This window comes from Anomalospiza imberbis, chromosome 6 (genome assembly GCF_031753505.1).
Source record: "Anomalospiza imberbis isolate Cuckoo-Finch-1a 21T00152 chromosome 6, ASM3175350v1, whole genome shotgun sequence".
Lineage (NCBI taxonomy): Eukaryota > Metazoa > Chordata > Aves > Passeriformes > Viduidae > Anomalospiza > Anomalospiza imberbis.
The window spans coordinates 6,112,198-6,127,379 of record NC_089686.1 but is presented as its reverse complement, the minus strand read 5'-3'; the positions used below and the strand labels follow the sequence as shown (position 1 = coordinate 6,127,379).

General features: G+C 48.8%; 1 protein-coding gene across 2 annotated transcripts in view; it reads right to left on the bottom strand.

Annotated features, from left to right (window-relative positions):
- Window positions 1-13,795: 13,795 nt before the first annotated feature.
- PRKCH (protein kinase C eta) overlaps window positions 13,796-15,182 on the bottom strand; it is a 130,666-nt gene continuing 129,279 nt past the window's right edge. For both annotated transcript variants that reach the window (XM_068192153.1, XM_068192152.1), the window contains exon 14: window positions 13,796-14,802. In XM_068192153.1, coding sequence (XP_068048254.1) covers window positions 14,656-14,802 — 147 coding nt within the window. In that variant the 3' untranslated portion in view covers window positions 13,796-14,655. The remainder of the gene's footprint in view (window positions 14,803-15,182) is intronic.

The following is a 15,182-nucleotide window of genomic DNA, read 5'->3' as shown; positions in this document are numbered from 1 at the left end:
GAAAAGAAAAGAAAAGAAAAGAAAAGAAAAGAAAAGAAAGAGGTTTGAAGAAAATGCTTAGGGTGCTGAGGCACTGGCACAGGTTCCCCACAGAAGCTGTGGATGCCTCGTCCCTGGAAGTGTTCAAGGTCAGGCTGGATGGGGGTTTGAGCAACATGAGGTGTCCCTGCCCATGGCAAGGGGTTGAAATGAGATGGTCTTTAAGGTCTCTTCCAACCCAAACCATTCTGTGAAAACACTAAATAAACTCTAAATATCAAAACAAGAAAGCCCTGAGGTGGGAAAAGGATGCTCAGTGATGCAGTGCTGGGCTGGATTTATCTTTTGTTTCTAGAGTCACTCCTATTAGTTAAAATTACAAATTGAGAGAAGTCCTTGAAAATGAAAATGGCGTGAACTCTAAGAGCAAATTCACTTGACCGTGGCCTCCCAGGGTTTGCTTTTGCCCAGACACGTAGGGCCAGGCTCTCCAGCTGCTTCAATCACCCCTGCCAGGGAGGGAAGACATCACTAAGTCAGGGACAGAACAAATCCCTCCAGGCCACTGCTGACCACCACAAACCTGGGAAATCACTACTGGAAATCACTGTGCCATGAAGGTGATCCAGTGGCTCAGGCAGGGCAGGGAAGGCGGGAATGCCCCACAGATACACCCCCAGATACTCTCCAAGAGAGCAGAGGAGCTCATCTCCCCAGCACCTCCTGTTTATGCACCCTGCATCCCATAATTGCCCAGCTCAGAGCTTTAATCAGCCAGAGCACAAACACAGGGGCGCAGTGAACTGACGCCACAGGGAGGGACCTCACCCTGCTCAGGCTCCCTGATGGCTGTGTAGGGTAGCCAACACTTTTGTGTGGGGCAGGGGGGAAGAGTGGTGACCCCTTCTCAGATCCAGGCCCCAGGGGCAGTTTTTGGATGCTGCAGGGGTGCCAGCACAGCCCTGGAAACAGCTGCTCCACACCCCAGCCTTGGCATCTCAGGGCAATGGCTGCACCCACCCAGCTGGAAGCTCCCTGTGTGGTTATCACCTGGTTTAGGGCCACATCCAGAATTTGGGCATGCTCCAGCTGGGATGGCCTGTAAACCTGAGGAGGACAGCCATGAATTGTGCTCCTGAAGACCCCATCCCTCCTGATCTGCAGAGGGGAGGAAAATGAGGCACTAGGCATGCCCAAATGCATGGTGTTAAGGCTCATTTCAGGATGGAATGAGCCTCTGGGATACTGCCACCTCACACCCCGGGCCCCAGAGCACACTGGGGAGCATCCAGGATGCTGTGGAGGGCCAGAATGTCCTAGGAGAGATTTAACTGGTGTGATTTAACCCAGAAATGTGCTGCAGCTCTATCCTCCTGGCACAGTGAAATAGAGCCCTTAGTCAGCCCTGATGAATGCGTGGGAAGGCAGTGGGGAGGCTGAGCCTGCCTCACTCACAGGGCCAGGATGGAAACCCCGGATTGGAAACAGAGCTTGGAAATGCCCAGTGGGTCAGGAGATGAACCCTGGTGTGCCAGGAAGTGGAAGGGTGAAGCAGAAAAAGCTCTGATAAGAAGGGCCATGTAACCAGAACAAATATTGAGTGATTCAGCAGCAACTGACCCAGGAAGGAGTAAAGGGCACTCCTTGCCACGTTTGACTTGTCAGCTGGGATGGTGTAACAGGAGAAGTGGCAAAGGCAGCGAGCGGGCAGCTTCTCCTCACTGCAGCACCTGCTTGGCTTCTGAAGCTGGGACCTCAAGAAAACATCTCTGGGCTTCTCTCAGCTGAAAAGATTCCTCTTTCTGTGGTAGGCTTGGGTCTCCATCCCACAGGGATGGCAACAGCCCTTGGTATCTGTCAGGGTCAGCTGGTGAGACCCAACAGTGTAAAAGTGCTTGTTCCCCTAGCCCGGCAGCCGAAGAGGAGGTCTGGAATGTGTGAAGTTGAGTTTTCAAGGTTGTTTATTCTTTCTTATCTATAACATTGTCTCTCTGACCTGCCGAGGTCCGCCTGGTACAGAAGCCATGGCAGTCTGCCTAGAGTCTTGGGCGGCTCCCACATTATATACTGAAATTTACGTGTTGCACGTTTACAGATTTGTGCCAATGCCCACCACCTCTGTTAAACAGTGAATTTCTACCTTAAACCAATAGGAAAGTGTCACCATCACACCGAGACATGGAGGACAAGATGAAGGAGAAGAAGGCCAGGACACGCCCAGATTCCTCCATCTTGTACCCCTGAATCACATTCTAAAAATCCCAAAATTCTACTTTTCCACCCTGTGTCAATTCACCTATTACACTACTCAAACCCTTTTGGCTTGTAATTCCTCATACAGAGTTGGCAGCCTCTCCCACGGGCTAAAATCGAAGCCACAGGTGTTTTTGACTTCTTGCCAAGGTCTCCGAGCCCCCTGCCAGGGTCTCGAGACAGCCAGGGCAGCCAGAGGGATGTCCTGGACTCCAACAGGTATCAGCTGCCAGGCAGGCAGCCAGGACTAACAGCCTGTTGTTGGCTGCGTGTGCCGGCGGACAAACACTGCCACAGCCCGTATTCCTGCACCAGGGATGCTGCAGGAAACACAGTCCCCTCCCAGCCAGTGCCTTGCCAAGAGGCAACTAAATGTCCCCACAGCCTGTGTTACTCGTGACTGGAGAGCAGGTCTGCCTTTAGCCCTCTTTTCCCAGTGCCAGGATCCACCCCCACAATGTTCACACCACCTCAGCCCTGGGCTTGGCAGCTGGGTCAGTGCCCAGCATGGCTCTTGCCTTTTTTTTATCCCCTAAATCCCTGCAGCAGGTAGTCAGGAGTGGACTCACTCACTCTCTTGCCATGGGATGCACTGGAGGGGTCACACAATGTGCTCAGGCTTTGGAAAGCTGATGGTGTTTCAGGTCACAGACAGGATTTCCATTGCCATCACCAGGAATACAGGCCTGGAGTCCAGGCTGAGCACCCACCTTCAGGAATTCAGCAATGTAAGAAAACAAACAGGAGAATACCGACCCAACTCCAGCACCTCCCCAAAACATGACCCCAAGTTTACTTCTGAAAATCCGGGCTCTCACCCCACATCTAAACCACAGGTGTGCTTCCTGCTGGCTCCACCCTCTCACCCTGGGCATGGCTGCTCTTCCACAATACCCAGCTGGGAGACAGTTCTTCACCTTTCAAGCAGAGACAGATGCCAGCTGGGGGTCTCTGACATGCAGGACCCCCATGGTTTCAGCCCTTTTGCTCTTGGGCTCTCACAGATGGGCCATGGCTCAGAGGAAGGCTGGCAGGACACCTCTGGTACCTGTGGAAAATTGGCAAAGTTCATGGGAAAAACAGGCAACAAAAATGGTGGTGGATCCTATGGGGAAGAGTAGGAACAACTCCCTGCGCTCAGAGTGCCTGTCTCTTTCCATGGAAAAGGAGCCCCACTATCATGCTGAGCAAAGGGAAGCACTGCCCTCCCCACCAGTCATGGGGAGATGGCCTTGCCACCCCCAAAAGTCACATTCAAACCAATGGCAACACTGCTCACACCACAGCAAAGACATCCCTACCCTGCTGGGCAGAGCTGTGCTCGCTTACACCACCTCCAAGTGCTGACTGAGCACCGGAGCAGCTCGGCAAGCCGGGTGAATGAACAACAAATAACCCCCCCCAAAACAAAACACAGGCTCAGGGAGTGATAAAATCAACTTTTCAGAGGTCACATTGATAATTTTTCCTTGGTACAATGCCGCTCCTCCCCAAACAGGGAGCAGAAACTGCAGTGGAGGATCACAGATGGGCAAAAGGACAAAAGGAGGAGGATGAATAAAAAGATGCACAGATCCTGCAGGTACAGAGAGAGGTGTGTCTGTGGGCTGGCTTGGCTCAGCATGGATTTGCAAAGACTTGTCCAGTGATTGACCAACCTGCAAGTGCCAGAGTGCAGCTGAACATGGCCAGATGGAAACTCCCTCAAAGACCTGCAGTTACTGTCTAAGAGTTAGGGGGGAAAACCCAACAGATTTTACTGCTGCTGGAGAGCACAGTTCATGGGACAAAAATGCTTCCCCATCAGCATAAGGGAAATATCATTGGGGTTGGATGGGGGTTGGAGCAACCTGGTCTAGCAGAAGGTGTCCTTGCCCATGGCAGGGGGTTTGAACAAGACGATCCTCAAGGTCCCTTCCAACGCAAACCATTCTGTGATTCCATGAAAACATGAAATGTTTGTCACAGGCTTCTTGCCACAGGCACTTGCTGCTAATTTAACTCTACATCAAGGTTTTCTGCTCCACCTACAGTGTCCCTGGCCCTTGGAAACACAGGTAGCAAAACACCAGGGACCTGCCAAGAAAGCCAATAGCTTTGGCTGCCCCTCCAGAGCCTGGTGAAGAGCTGCTGCCATGTCACAGCACCCTGACCGCCCAGCGCTGGCTCCGGACACCGCGGACACTTTCCCTGCCCACGCCCCAGCCCTGGCAGTGCAAGAGCTGTGGCTCATTGCATCATCCCCACTCCACCTCCCTGGGCCAGGTCTCCATCAGTCCCAAACCTGCCAGCTTTCCCTGGGGGGTCTTCACCAGCTGGCCCCAGCCAATGCTTGTCCCATGTCCCAGAAAATACGCAATATTTCAAATCATTTCCTGGTCACAGGGCATGCCAAAATTAAGACTTTTCCCAGTACCTGGTGAGCAGCACCAGTTCCTGCTATTCTCCTGAGACAGAATACCAGAATCCCTGCTTCAAGCCCTCTGTGCCAGCTCCTGCCAGCTTGCAAAGACTTGCCCCAGAGGGATGTGGTTGAAGGGTTTGGAGGTGCCTGAAAAGGGCTGCTATGGACATATATTCAGCTTTACCCATCACAAGCAGGAGGATCTTACTCAGATTCCCAGCAGACCAGAAATTAAGGCAGAAATGGAGCAATTAACCTCTGAGGAAAGGATGGAGAGCGAAAGGTTTAAGGGCAGGGTGGTTGTTTCGCAGCCCCAACTTGACAGAGCTCAAGAAATATTTGGACAAGGCTCAAGAAATATTTGGACATGGTGGGATTCTTGGGGTTGTCCTATGCAGGGCCAGGAGCTGGACTTGGACGATCCTTGTGGGTCCCTCCCAACTCAGGATATTCCATGCTTCTGTGATAGTGGAGCCTGAGTGTTCCCAGGAATGTCTCAGTAACACTGTCAGAGATAAAGCTGCTCCAGAACAGTTGCTCCCTTTGGGCTGGAGAGCAACCAGAGTCATTGCACCCCCATTTCCACGGCTACCCCTGCCTTCCTCCTGGGCTGGGAGGCACTGGGAAGCTCCCTGTTCTCCTGCCCTCTGCAGCAGGGTGGCCTGTGGCTCTGCCACCATCCTGACACAGCAAAGTCCTAAAAGCAGATGCAACTGCACATTAATATAAAGTCATCAAGAGCTTTTGGCCAGAGGCATCCATGAAATCTGAAGAGGAGGGGCTGGTGCCAGAGCCAGCTGAGGACCTTGGACACCTACCTGTGTCTCAGGGCGTGGGGAGGGAGGGCATCACTGGGCATCACTGCATCACACCCACAAATTTTCAGCCTTTCCTTTGTGGGCTATTTTTGACCTTCTGCCTAATCACATAAGCTGCTTTCCAGAGCAACTACAGCCTTTGCAGCCTTTATTGAGTTCCTCTGAAAACATGACTGAGGATTGCCAGGAGGGAGATGCCAGAGCCACGCTCTCTTTGATGTGGTTTATTTACCTGGACAGTTTGTGGGCTTCAAATAATGGCAGGCAGGCAGCTGGGCAAGTGGAGGGCTAACAGTGCCCAGCTGGCATCTTGAGACTCAGAAGCAAAATACATGATTAAAGCAAGAGCTGTGTGCTTACAGCCCTCTCCACACAGCAGAGACAGAGCTAGAAAGCCAAGTCACCCTCCACTTCACCATAAACACTGAGTATTGGGTTTTAAGGAGCATCTCACTGTGACCTCAATGGCCCATTTCATGCGTGGTGGCATGGAAGGGAGCCCAAAGGTGAAAGGCTTAATTAGTAATACTTAAGCTGATTACCATGGCCCATATATATAGGGTGACCTGCATCTACTATCACTTAGCATGGCAATGACTAAGTACAGTATGTGGTTTAAATATCTCCCTAACGCTGAAGCTAAATGCATCTATAACCCTAACCCTCTAATTGACTGATTCTAAATATGATAGATTAGCTTTCCATCTCATTATATGTATCTAATCAGGGGATGAGGGCTTCTATACCCTTGGACACTTGGTTTTTCATCTCTACTGTCCTACAACAGCAATTAAAATAAAATTACTTCTCTGCTTGGGTTTGTTGCTGGATTATTTGTACCCTGTCTCAGGAAAATGCTGGAGTTAGTTTATGATGGTCATAGAAACAAGTTGCAGAACACTGCTTTCTATCTTGGTGGACACCAAGATTTAGAAGCTTAGATGTTGTCTGTGTGACCTTTTCCCAATGACCCCAAATCAGCAGAGGGCTCCTGCTGCCTGTGGTCGTCACACCATTAACAACTGTCTCAAGGGCAGCAGTGCTTAGGGGGGAAAGGCTGGGAGCAAGGACCAGGAGAGGGTCTAGGCACCACCAGCAGCTTAGGGCTCAATCACCTTTTCTCAACTAAAATGCTCATTTAAGTATTGTCTAAATAAGGGTGGTCTGGTGCAGGGCCAGGAGTTGGACTCAGTGATCCTTGTGGGTCCCAACAACTCAGGATATTCTGTAATACTGTGCTTAGAAGAAGCTTCCTGATTCCAGTCTCACGTGCCTTTTCATACATTGCCCAAGCCCAAGGACCTGCACACCAGGTCTCCTCCACTCCCCCAGGAGCTGCTCACCATGGCCCCAGCCCGAGTGCACAGGTGGGTGGAGGACTAAGGCAAAGTCCCTGAGTGACCTCAAGTGCCTCTTGCAGCCCAACTGAGCACTAATAAGCTTTCTGCATTAAGGCTTTCACTCCAGGCCTGGGTAGCTCCAGGCAACTCCTTGCTCACGCCTTGTCTTTGCCTAGGATCCAGTCTCCAAGGCAGGACACCGTGGGCCACGTACCTGGTGTGGAACTCCAGGTGCTCCAAAACCATTTGTTAGGGCCCTAAATCAGCTCAGAGATACACTTGGGATACACTCATGCTCCACCAAAACTGTGAGATGCCTCTATCAAGTCACCCTGAAAATTTGGCCACCACCACCAGGCTCCATGGTACCTCCCTCGGTTCCAGGAGACACATCCCCTCTTGCTGAGAGGAGAAGGCATCCATCCATGCCTCCACCCCCTCTGCCCAGGCCCAGCTAAATGGGAGGGAAGAGGAGGTTGATGGCTTTTTGCCAAAGATGCTCCCAGAGAAACTGAGGACCACTCACCTCTAACAATTGTTAGGCCATGGGTGTTCTGTTTCCCCAAAAACAGAGGCCATGTTTAACCAAATACAGAGGCCATGGAGCCAAAACAAAGGCTGGATACCTTTACAGTCACCCTGGCTGCTCCAGACTATGTGTAGGCACAGAGCAATTGACCATGGGGAGATGAACTGTGTTATAATTTTGTCATTTTCCACTCAAGCATCCCGGGCACTGATTGCAGCTTGGGGATTTTCTGTGACAGACAAATTACCAGACTCCACTAAAATAGCTGAGAGAAAGCCCCATTTTGGGTTACAACGTCTCCACCAGATGGGCACCAGAAGAAGACCCCACTGTGTGTGCAGGAGACTTGGGGCCATGGTAAATTGGTGCATTGCAAGAAAAATTAAAGGAGTTGGGGTAATGGATGAGGGAAGACATCCCAAACTGGCAGAGGAAACTCTTGCTCATGGTAAGGAGAAACAAAAGAGCCTTTGGTTGCCAGGGTCTAATTTAGACACAGGCTCTACGTGGCAATTTCCATGGGTCTGCAGGGAGCCCTGGTGAAACTTGGGGATGAAGGTTCCCACAAGTGCAGGGATTTTGCTGAAGTCCAGGCCTAGCTGAATGGGCTTAAAGGTCCCACTTGCCTTTTTTTTTTTTCCTCCAGTTAAAACTGGGTTTTAAACTACTGAGATTAGCTTTGAGAGGGAACATTATCCTGTGACATAGGGCATGCTTGACCCATTTCCTCAGGCAGCTGGAGGCAGGTTTTCCCCACTTTCCAGGGACATGGTAGAAGCACCAAGCTGTTCAAAACCATCACCCAGCTTTCCCTTTGGAGAAAGGGCTGGTGATGAATAAGAATAAAGGGCCTGAGAAGAGGCAAGCAGAAAGGCTGCCCCAAGGAGAGCAACATGTCCAGATATGTCTGCCAGATAACAATACCTCCGCTCAAGCTCTTCACAGAGCTTAAAAATAATGACTCAATTCCAGGTGAAATACTCACCTGTAATGCTGCCCTCCTGCCTCAGTCACGTTTGAGCTGTTGATGGTGCTGCCATTGTTCCAAAGTGTGGAGACAGCAACATCCCAGAGGCTGGAGGAGACACTGGCCAGAGTAATCTGCAAGCCCAACAACCCCATTCTTGGGGTAAACGTGACACTGTGTCTCAGTTCAGAAGAAAAGTGTGGTTAGCACCAACCCCTAACAAAGCTCTTGACAGCCTGTTTCTTCCAGACAGCATTTGTGAAAAGAAAGCCAGACTTTTGTGCAGGAGGCATCTCTGGGCAGCAGACAGGCTGGGATGGTCTGGAATTGCTTCCTGTCTGGGTCTAACAGCAGATAAGATGGAGATACATGAAAATTGCCTCTCACTCCCAGATGAACTACAGCACACCTTGGCCATTCTCCAAAAAAGGCTCATTAACAACTCCTGCAATGTTCTTCTCCTGGAAGATGTGGTGGTTATAGTGGAGGTGTTGAAGTTGTTGCAGTGGTTTGATGATCTGGAGATCCTGCTCCTGGAATCAAGTGAGGTTCCATTTAAGAAGAAATGGAAGAAATGGAGTTTTAATTGTCACTGCTGTAGGAAAACTGAGGCCCTGACCCCAGTTCATGGTTGGAAATGAAAAGCCAGGTGATGAATAAACCCCTCATTTGAAGGAGGGGGAAGGAGGCACTGGAGGAACTGAGTCAACAGTTTTGAGCAATCCTGAACTCACTGCTAAATTCTCTCAACTCCACTTTTATAAGAACTGCTGCCAACGGCAGCTGTGGGAGCTCAGAGCTGGAGCAGAACTGACACCACGGGCAAGTTAAAACTGTTTCAGGGCTAACTTCACACTGACACATTACCTGGGGGAGCCCACACAGGGAAGACTTCGTCTTTGTCTGACCCAAGCTCGTTTCAAGCTTCCTTCTTGAGATGAAAGGGTTTGGGGATGTTCCTTTCCAATTCTGCCCCGCAGCCTCTTGCCACAGCGCCGTCTAACTCCCACATCCCTGAGACCTGTGGTCCCCAAGTCTCTTCACTCAAACTGCCCTCAGGGAGAGACCTCCCCAGGGTGGATGGGGCAGAATTGATGATTCTTGTGTGCCTTCAGTGCCTGCAGTGGCCTGAGGTACCTCTAAAATACAGTGAAATCTTCTCAGTCACAACCCAGAGCTGTGACCCCATTTCTTGAGGGCTCTGCCCTCTCTCCTCTCTTTTTTAGCTGCTATTGAAGGCATGAGAGGGGAGACAGCCCCTCAGCTGCCAGTCATGTATATGGGCATCACTGGGACACTGGCTGTACCAAAGACCCCATGAGAAGACACCAAGGTTGCCAAACCCCAGTACTGCTCCCTTTCCTCCATGCTTTCTGATCTCCTGCTCTTCCTTCAGGCCTGGCTCCATCAGCAGGGCACTTCCAGCCCACGGCAGAATGAGGGATGATGCCGAGTGCTGTGCCCAGGGGAAGGCAGGACGGGCAGTGTGGGATGCAGAAGGTGACAGGTTTGTGCAAGGGCTGATGCACATGTTCAGAAATGCTGCTGGACAAGCCCTACACACAGTGACTACACAGCACATAAATGCCTTCCCCAGCCTTCCTCCCTTCTCCTTCCTCACTCCCGTGCCTTCTGCATGCCCTGCTCTGTGGGTTTGGAGACAAGGATGCAAGGGAGCACACTCTGGTGACTGTACATAAACAATAGGAAGAGATGGAAAAATACATAAACCTATGCCTGCTCACAGTTTTATCCTCCAGCTCTTGGTGTTTGGCATTTTTTCCACGCTCCAATGGCTGGCTTCACATCAATTCACAGACCTCAGCTTTCATCTAAAAAAATTATAATTGCATGACATTCCTGCTCCTATTGATGTGGAGAAGTGAAAGTCAGGAACTAAAATATTTGTAATACAGATGTTTAAAAAAAAAAGTGAAGGAAAAAAAGAAAGAAAAGGAGACATTTATTATTTTGGAAAGCTCTTGATTTCTGAGAGAGCTGCAATTTTCAGACAACCTGACTCATCATTTCTGAATGCTTTGGTTTGGCAGCCCTGTATATATTTAGTAATACAAACCCTGACTTGCAGCTTCCAATGAGAATCCTAATGGCATGATAAGACAGATTTTCATCTCATTCACGTCATTTCCAAATATCAGGACATTTACTTAGCGGGAAGAGTTGTAAAAGCTGTGAAATGGTCTCCCTGGGGAGGAGCAGAAACCTTCTGGCTACATGCTTGAGCAGCTGAACAAACCGAGGTAGAGCAGGCGGCAGTGAACAGCTCTTCCCCTTCTGGCCAAGGGACAGAGCAGATGATCCCAGAAACGTTTTCATTTCACTGCTCCTGGCTCTGGGCTTTGCTAATCAAGTCTATTGCCATACCACAGCCATGGGAGCTGTTCTCAAATCTGACTGGAGAATGAGCAGCTTCTGTAGGAGGAGCACGCAGCTCCAACAGAAAAAATACTGTTGCAAAGCATTTAGGACTTCACAAGGAGTGAGGAACCTGTGCCAGTCCTTGGGAATGCATTCAAAGCATCCTCAGCCAGCAGTTAGAATTGAATTTTTTACCTTAAAATCCCTTGGGCACTGGAAGTTTGTGAGATTTTTTCCACTGCCTATCAAGCAGCGGTATTTAAAACTATGGCTTTGGCAGCACAGCCAGCATGAGCAGTTGCAAGATGATTTTCATCTCTTCATCCCAGACCATCTGCTTCTTACCCTCAACTTTCAAAGGCCTTGAAGGAGATGTAGGCCACTGAATTTTATAGCTAGACTTCATGAACCTCTTTGAAAATGAAAGGATTGCACTGAACACAAATTTACAGACATCAAAGGGATCTTCTTTTTTCATGCAAGCACTAAAAGCAGTGCAAAGGGAACTAATTACAATTTGCTCAGTTGCCAGTTTTCACACTGGAGCAAATACAAGCATTTTATGCTTTAAACCTTACAAACTTGTGGCTGCCAGCTTAATATACTTCTAAAGCCAGAAGCAAATTAACAGACTAAAACCATCTTGTATCCACTGAGGCAAGCAATGAAGCCAAAAAAGCTGCCAAGGTAGCTCCTAGAAAACTCTTGAGTTTTGTACCCCTGCTTGATTTTTTCTTTCTTTAATAAATCAATATTTACTTACATATCCAATGGCAGGGCAAACACTAATCCAGCTTTTTCAAAAGCAAAGCTATTGCACTGATACTTTTTATTGAGCTGATCTTCATCCATACTGCTGACGGAGTCTCAGGGAACTCAACTGAAATGGCAGCTCCTCATAAAAAGTATGGGAGAGTTCAGGGATCTTGGCCAAATGTGGCTGACTCAGGATCTGCTGACTCCAGTGGCTTGAAAGCATTACCCAGACATACGAGTTCCAGGTAGGCAATGGAGGGGAAGAGCTGCCCGAAATTACAAATCAGGATCCAGGTGAAAACTCTGAAAATCAAGAAAATTCCTATATAGCAGAACCTCAGGCTTCCACGTCCAATCACAGAATTGCCAATGAATTTGCACCAAGGGTGATGGAAGGGTGCAGTGACCCTGATGCCACTTTAAATCAATGAAAAGTGAAGCTGGGGGAAAAACTCCCTTTGTCCCTTGAACCCTGCCCCATTAAGCCAACAAGCAGGTAGTGGCTGGCCACAGGGAGAGCTTTCCTACTCCCCAAAATACCATCTTATATCCTCCAGAAATGCACAAGCTTTCTGGTCTGCAGTTCACCACAATCCTAACAGACCACCTCCAGAGGTGACTTAGTTTTCACGCACCAAGCTTTTAGGACACAGACTGGTTGGTGAGTATTGATATGAAATATGATATGATATGATATAATACTGACACACCAATAAAGCTCTCCAAAGGTGACTACTGCACTTTCTTCATGCTGTCAGCGACGTAAACTCTCAGATCCTGGGGCCATGGAAATAGTACCACGTTTTGATGCTGAAGGCAACACTGTGGCAGGAGCTTCTCCAGCAGGAACTATTCCATAAGGTCTCCTGAGCCCCAAAGAATAACACAACCAATGAAACCCTGGGATGATGTCACTGTGCTGGCAAAAAAAGGTCTATCACTTACCTCTCTTCAGCACTGACCACCAGGGAAGGAGAGGTCACAGCAGAGTCTGAAGTAGGAGACTTTTTTTGAGAGCCAAAAAGCCACTAACACAAAATTCAGACAGTTTGGGGCTCCTGCTCTTGGTGGCCAACTTAGCTGCACTTACACCTTGGCAAGCAAGCACTGCTGCAGCTGTAATCCCATGAAACTGAGAAGGAATTGGAGTGAGGAGTTGCCTTGGGTCACATCTGCACCAGATGGATGTACACCACATGTCATTCACAGGCGAACAAGGTGCCACAGTGGCCCCCTCATGCAAATGCATCCATCCCTGTACTGCTTCTTCCTATATGGGAAAACAACTCAAGCCAGCCTGCATGGCTGGTTCTGGGATCATTTTTCTGGAAATTTGCTCTTTTTCTCCCGCTTATACAACACAACCTGTCCTTCCTTCCTTCCTCTCTTTCCCTGCTTTGGAAGAGCTGGATATCTACACACCAGCAAAGGGATGGGCTGCAATGTGGCCAGAAGGTGCCCATGGAAGGGAAGGGAGAGCAGAGGATGAAGCTGTGCTTACTGGAAGAGGAGACAAAGGAAAGAAAGAGGGAGAACTGGTGGAACACACAGGCACAAAGACAAGAAGAGTCCAAGGGTAACTGAGCCTCTGCCCCACCTATCAGACAATTCAGAGATGCTTTAGAGGTAGAAGTGACTGAGTCGAGTGGAGGGGACTGGAGTGGGAAGGAATAATTCTTGCATGTACATCTCAGCTTCTTCATCTCAGATTTCTTCTTCACAGCAGGTGAGCATGTACAGACCAGTGGGTCTGTGCATTACCTCTGTAATTTCCATGCCCAAGGCTCCTGCTCCCCTACACAACTTCCACAGCTGCAGTGGGGCAAGGTCTGTGCAGAACTGTCCCTCTCTGCTGCACCTCACCCTCCTCTCAAGTTAAAGCACATGAGGAGCCCTCTACAAACATCCTCAGTTTTGCAAGAGGTTAGAAATCCTTTTCCTTCTCCAGGAATTCATATCTGCCCAAGGAAGAGACTATAAAACTGTCATACAGCTTCAAGCCCAGCAAGGAGTGCAAAGGTGTGCCAAGGAGCTTCAGAAAAATCATCCAGCTTCCAGAGAACAGGAAAAGCACAGAACCATCTCCCAGAGCATCTGGATTCTAAAATCTGCACTGAAAAATCATCTCAGTCTGCCTGTGGCAGAAGCTTGAGAATGCAACAGATAAGAAGTACCCTGTGAGTAATGAGCTCTTCAATCCAAACCAAACCAAACCAAGTCACTGTGTATCTTTAGATAAGGTTTATCACTCTCATGGGAGAAAAGCTGTCATTTTGTGTTACCTATTGGTTGACAACTCTGCCTTCAAGCAGCTTGCCAGCTCTGCGGCTCCCATCGCAATAATGCTACAAATAATTTAAGTGCTACCACTTTGGATCAAAATTTTAATGAGGCACTAAACCCACAAAAGGGGCTCTGTGTAACATAATTAAATAGAAAGGGCCTAAATAAACAGTACAACAAGTTACATTATTGTTGAAAACAGCTGGGAGGCAAAGAAAGGAGCATTGAAGATGCATGATGTAAAAAGGCATTTCACAGAATGCAAACACTAAAACTTTTCAACACGCACAAAGAGTAAAACACTACGAGCACATGACTTCCCTTTGATTTGGAAGAATCTGTGTGGGGCACAGGGCATTTGTTTTTTTTTTCCTTCTGCTAGTCAGCACAATGAAATATTTCACATGGGAACCCAAACAGTGTCAAAAAGAGCCATTTGTGCTTCGGAAAGAAATAAATACTGCAGGAAACAGGTAAAGTCAGTAGGAACATCTGGTTCAGTCATGCCACGGGATGTTGGATGACGTCTCCAAAACGCTGGACAGTGCTGGGACTCCTCAGAAGAGTCTTGCAAACAATCAGCATTGTAACAAGTTTGTTTGGCTCAGGGCTGCAAGACACTTGTTTCATGCTCAAGCCAACTCCTCGAATCCACTGCAAGCGGTGACATTGAGGCTGAGCCAACCAGCTCAGCATCCAAAGCTCTGTCTGCAGCAGCTATTTACAATATCATGTTTGTTCCACCCTGTCAATATTTGATCCAAGAGCTGCAGAAGTCCTACAAACACAGGAAGATTTCAATTTCACATTAAGGTAACACTGACAGTGGTGCTGCTGTATCGTGCCAGTCAGTGCACTGCTACTCCTTGAGAATGAAATTACTGGTAAACTTGGTTTTCATTTGATTTCCTCCCAGTCCTCTCAGTAACTTTCCTCCAGAGCCACAGCTATTCATACAGTTCTGGGCTGGTGAAAGAAAAGTGTCTAAATTCATCTTGGTTTATCATTGGAAGGATCCCTTCTTCAATGGGGGTCAGGATGGGCTCCTCTTTTATAAAATCTGGATCAAAGTTGCTCACGTCATCTTTGGATTTCTGTCAAATGGAAAACACAAAGGGAAGACATGTCAAAAGTATGTATCATCTGCTTGACCCTTGCTCTGTATCTGAGTGCATTGAACCATCACTTCCATAACCCAGGCTGAGCTGACTGAGAGCTTTTTCGGGGCTTGGAGTAGGAGTAGCTATGCCCACAGAGCCCCTCACAGAGCAAAGCCTTTTCCAGCCTCTGAAGGTTCTGACAGGGAACCCCTTCTCAAATTTAACTGACAGCAACTCTGGGGGCTTCCCTGGCCAGACATGGCAGGGCAGGGAACATAAATCAGTTTCTCCCCTCGAGTGGCAGCACAGACCCCGTGCAGTTACCAGCTGTGTTCCCAACTGGCTGACTCCACACAGTCCCTCCTCATCTGCAC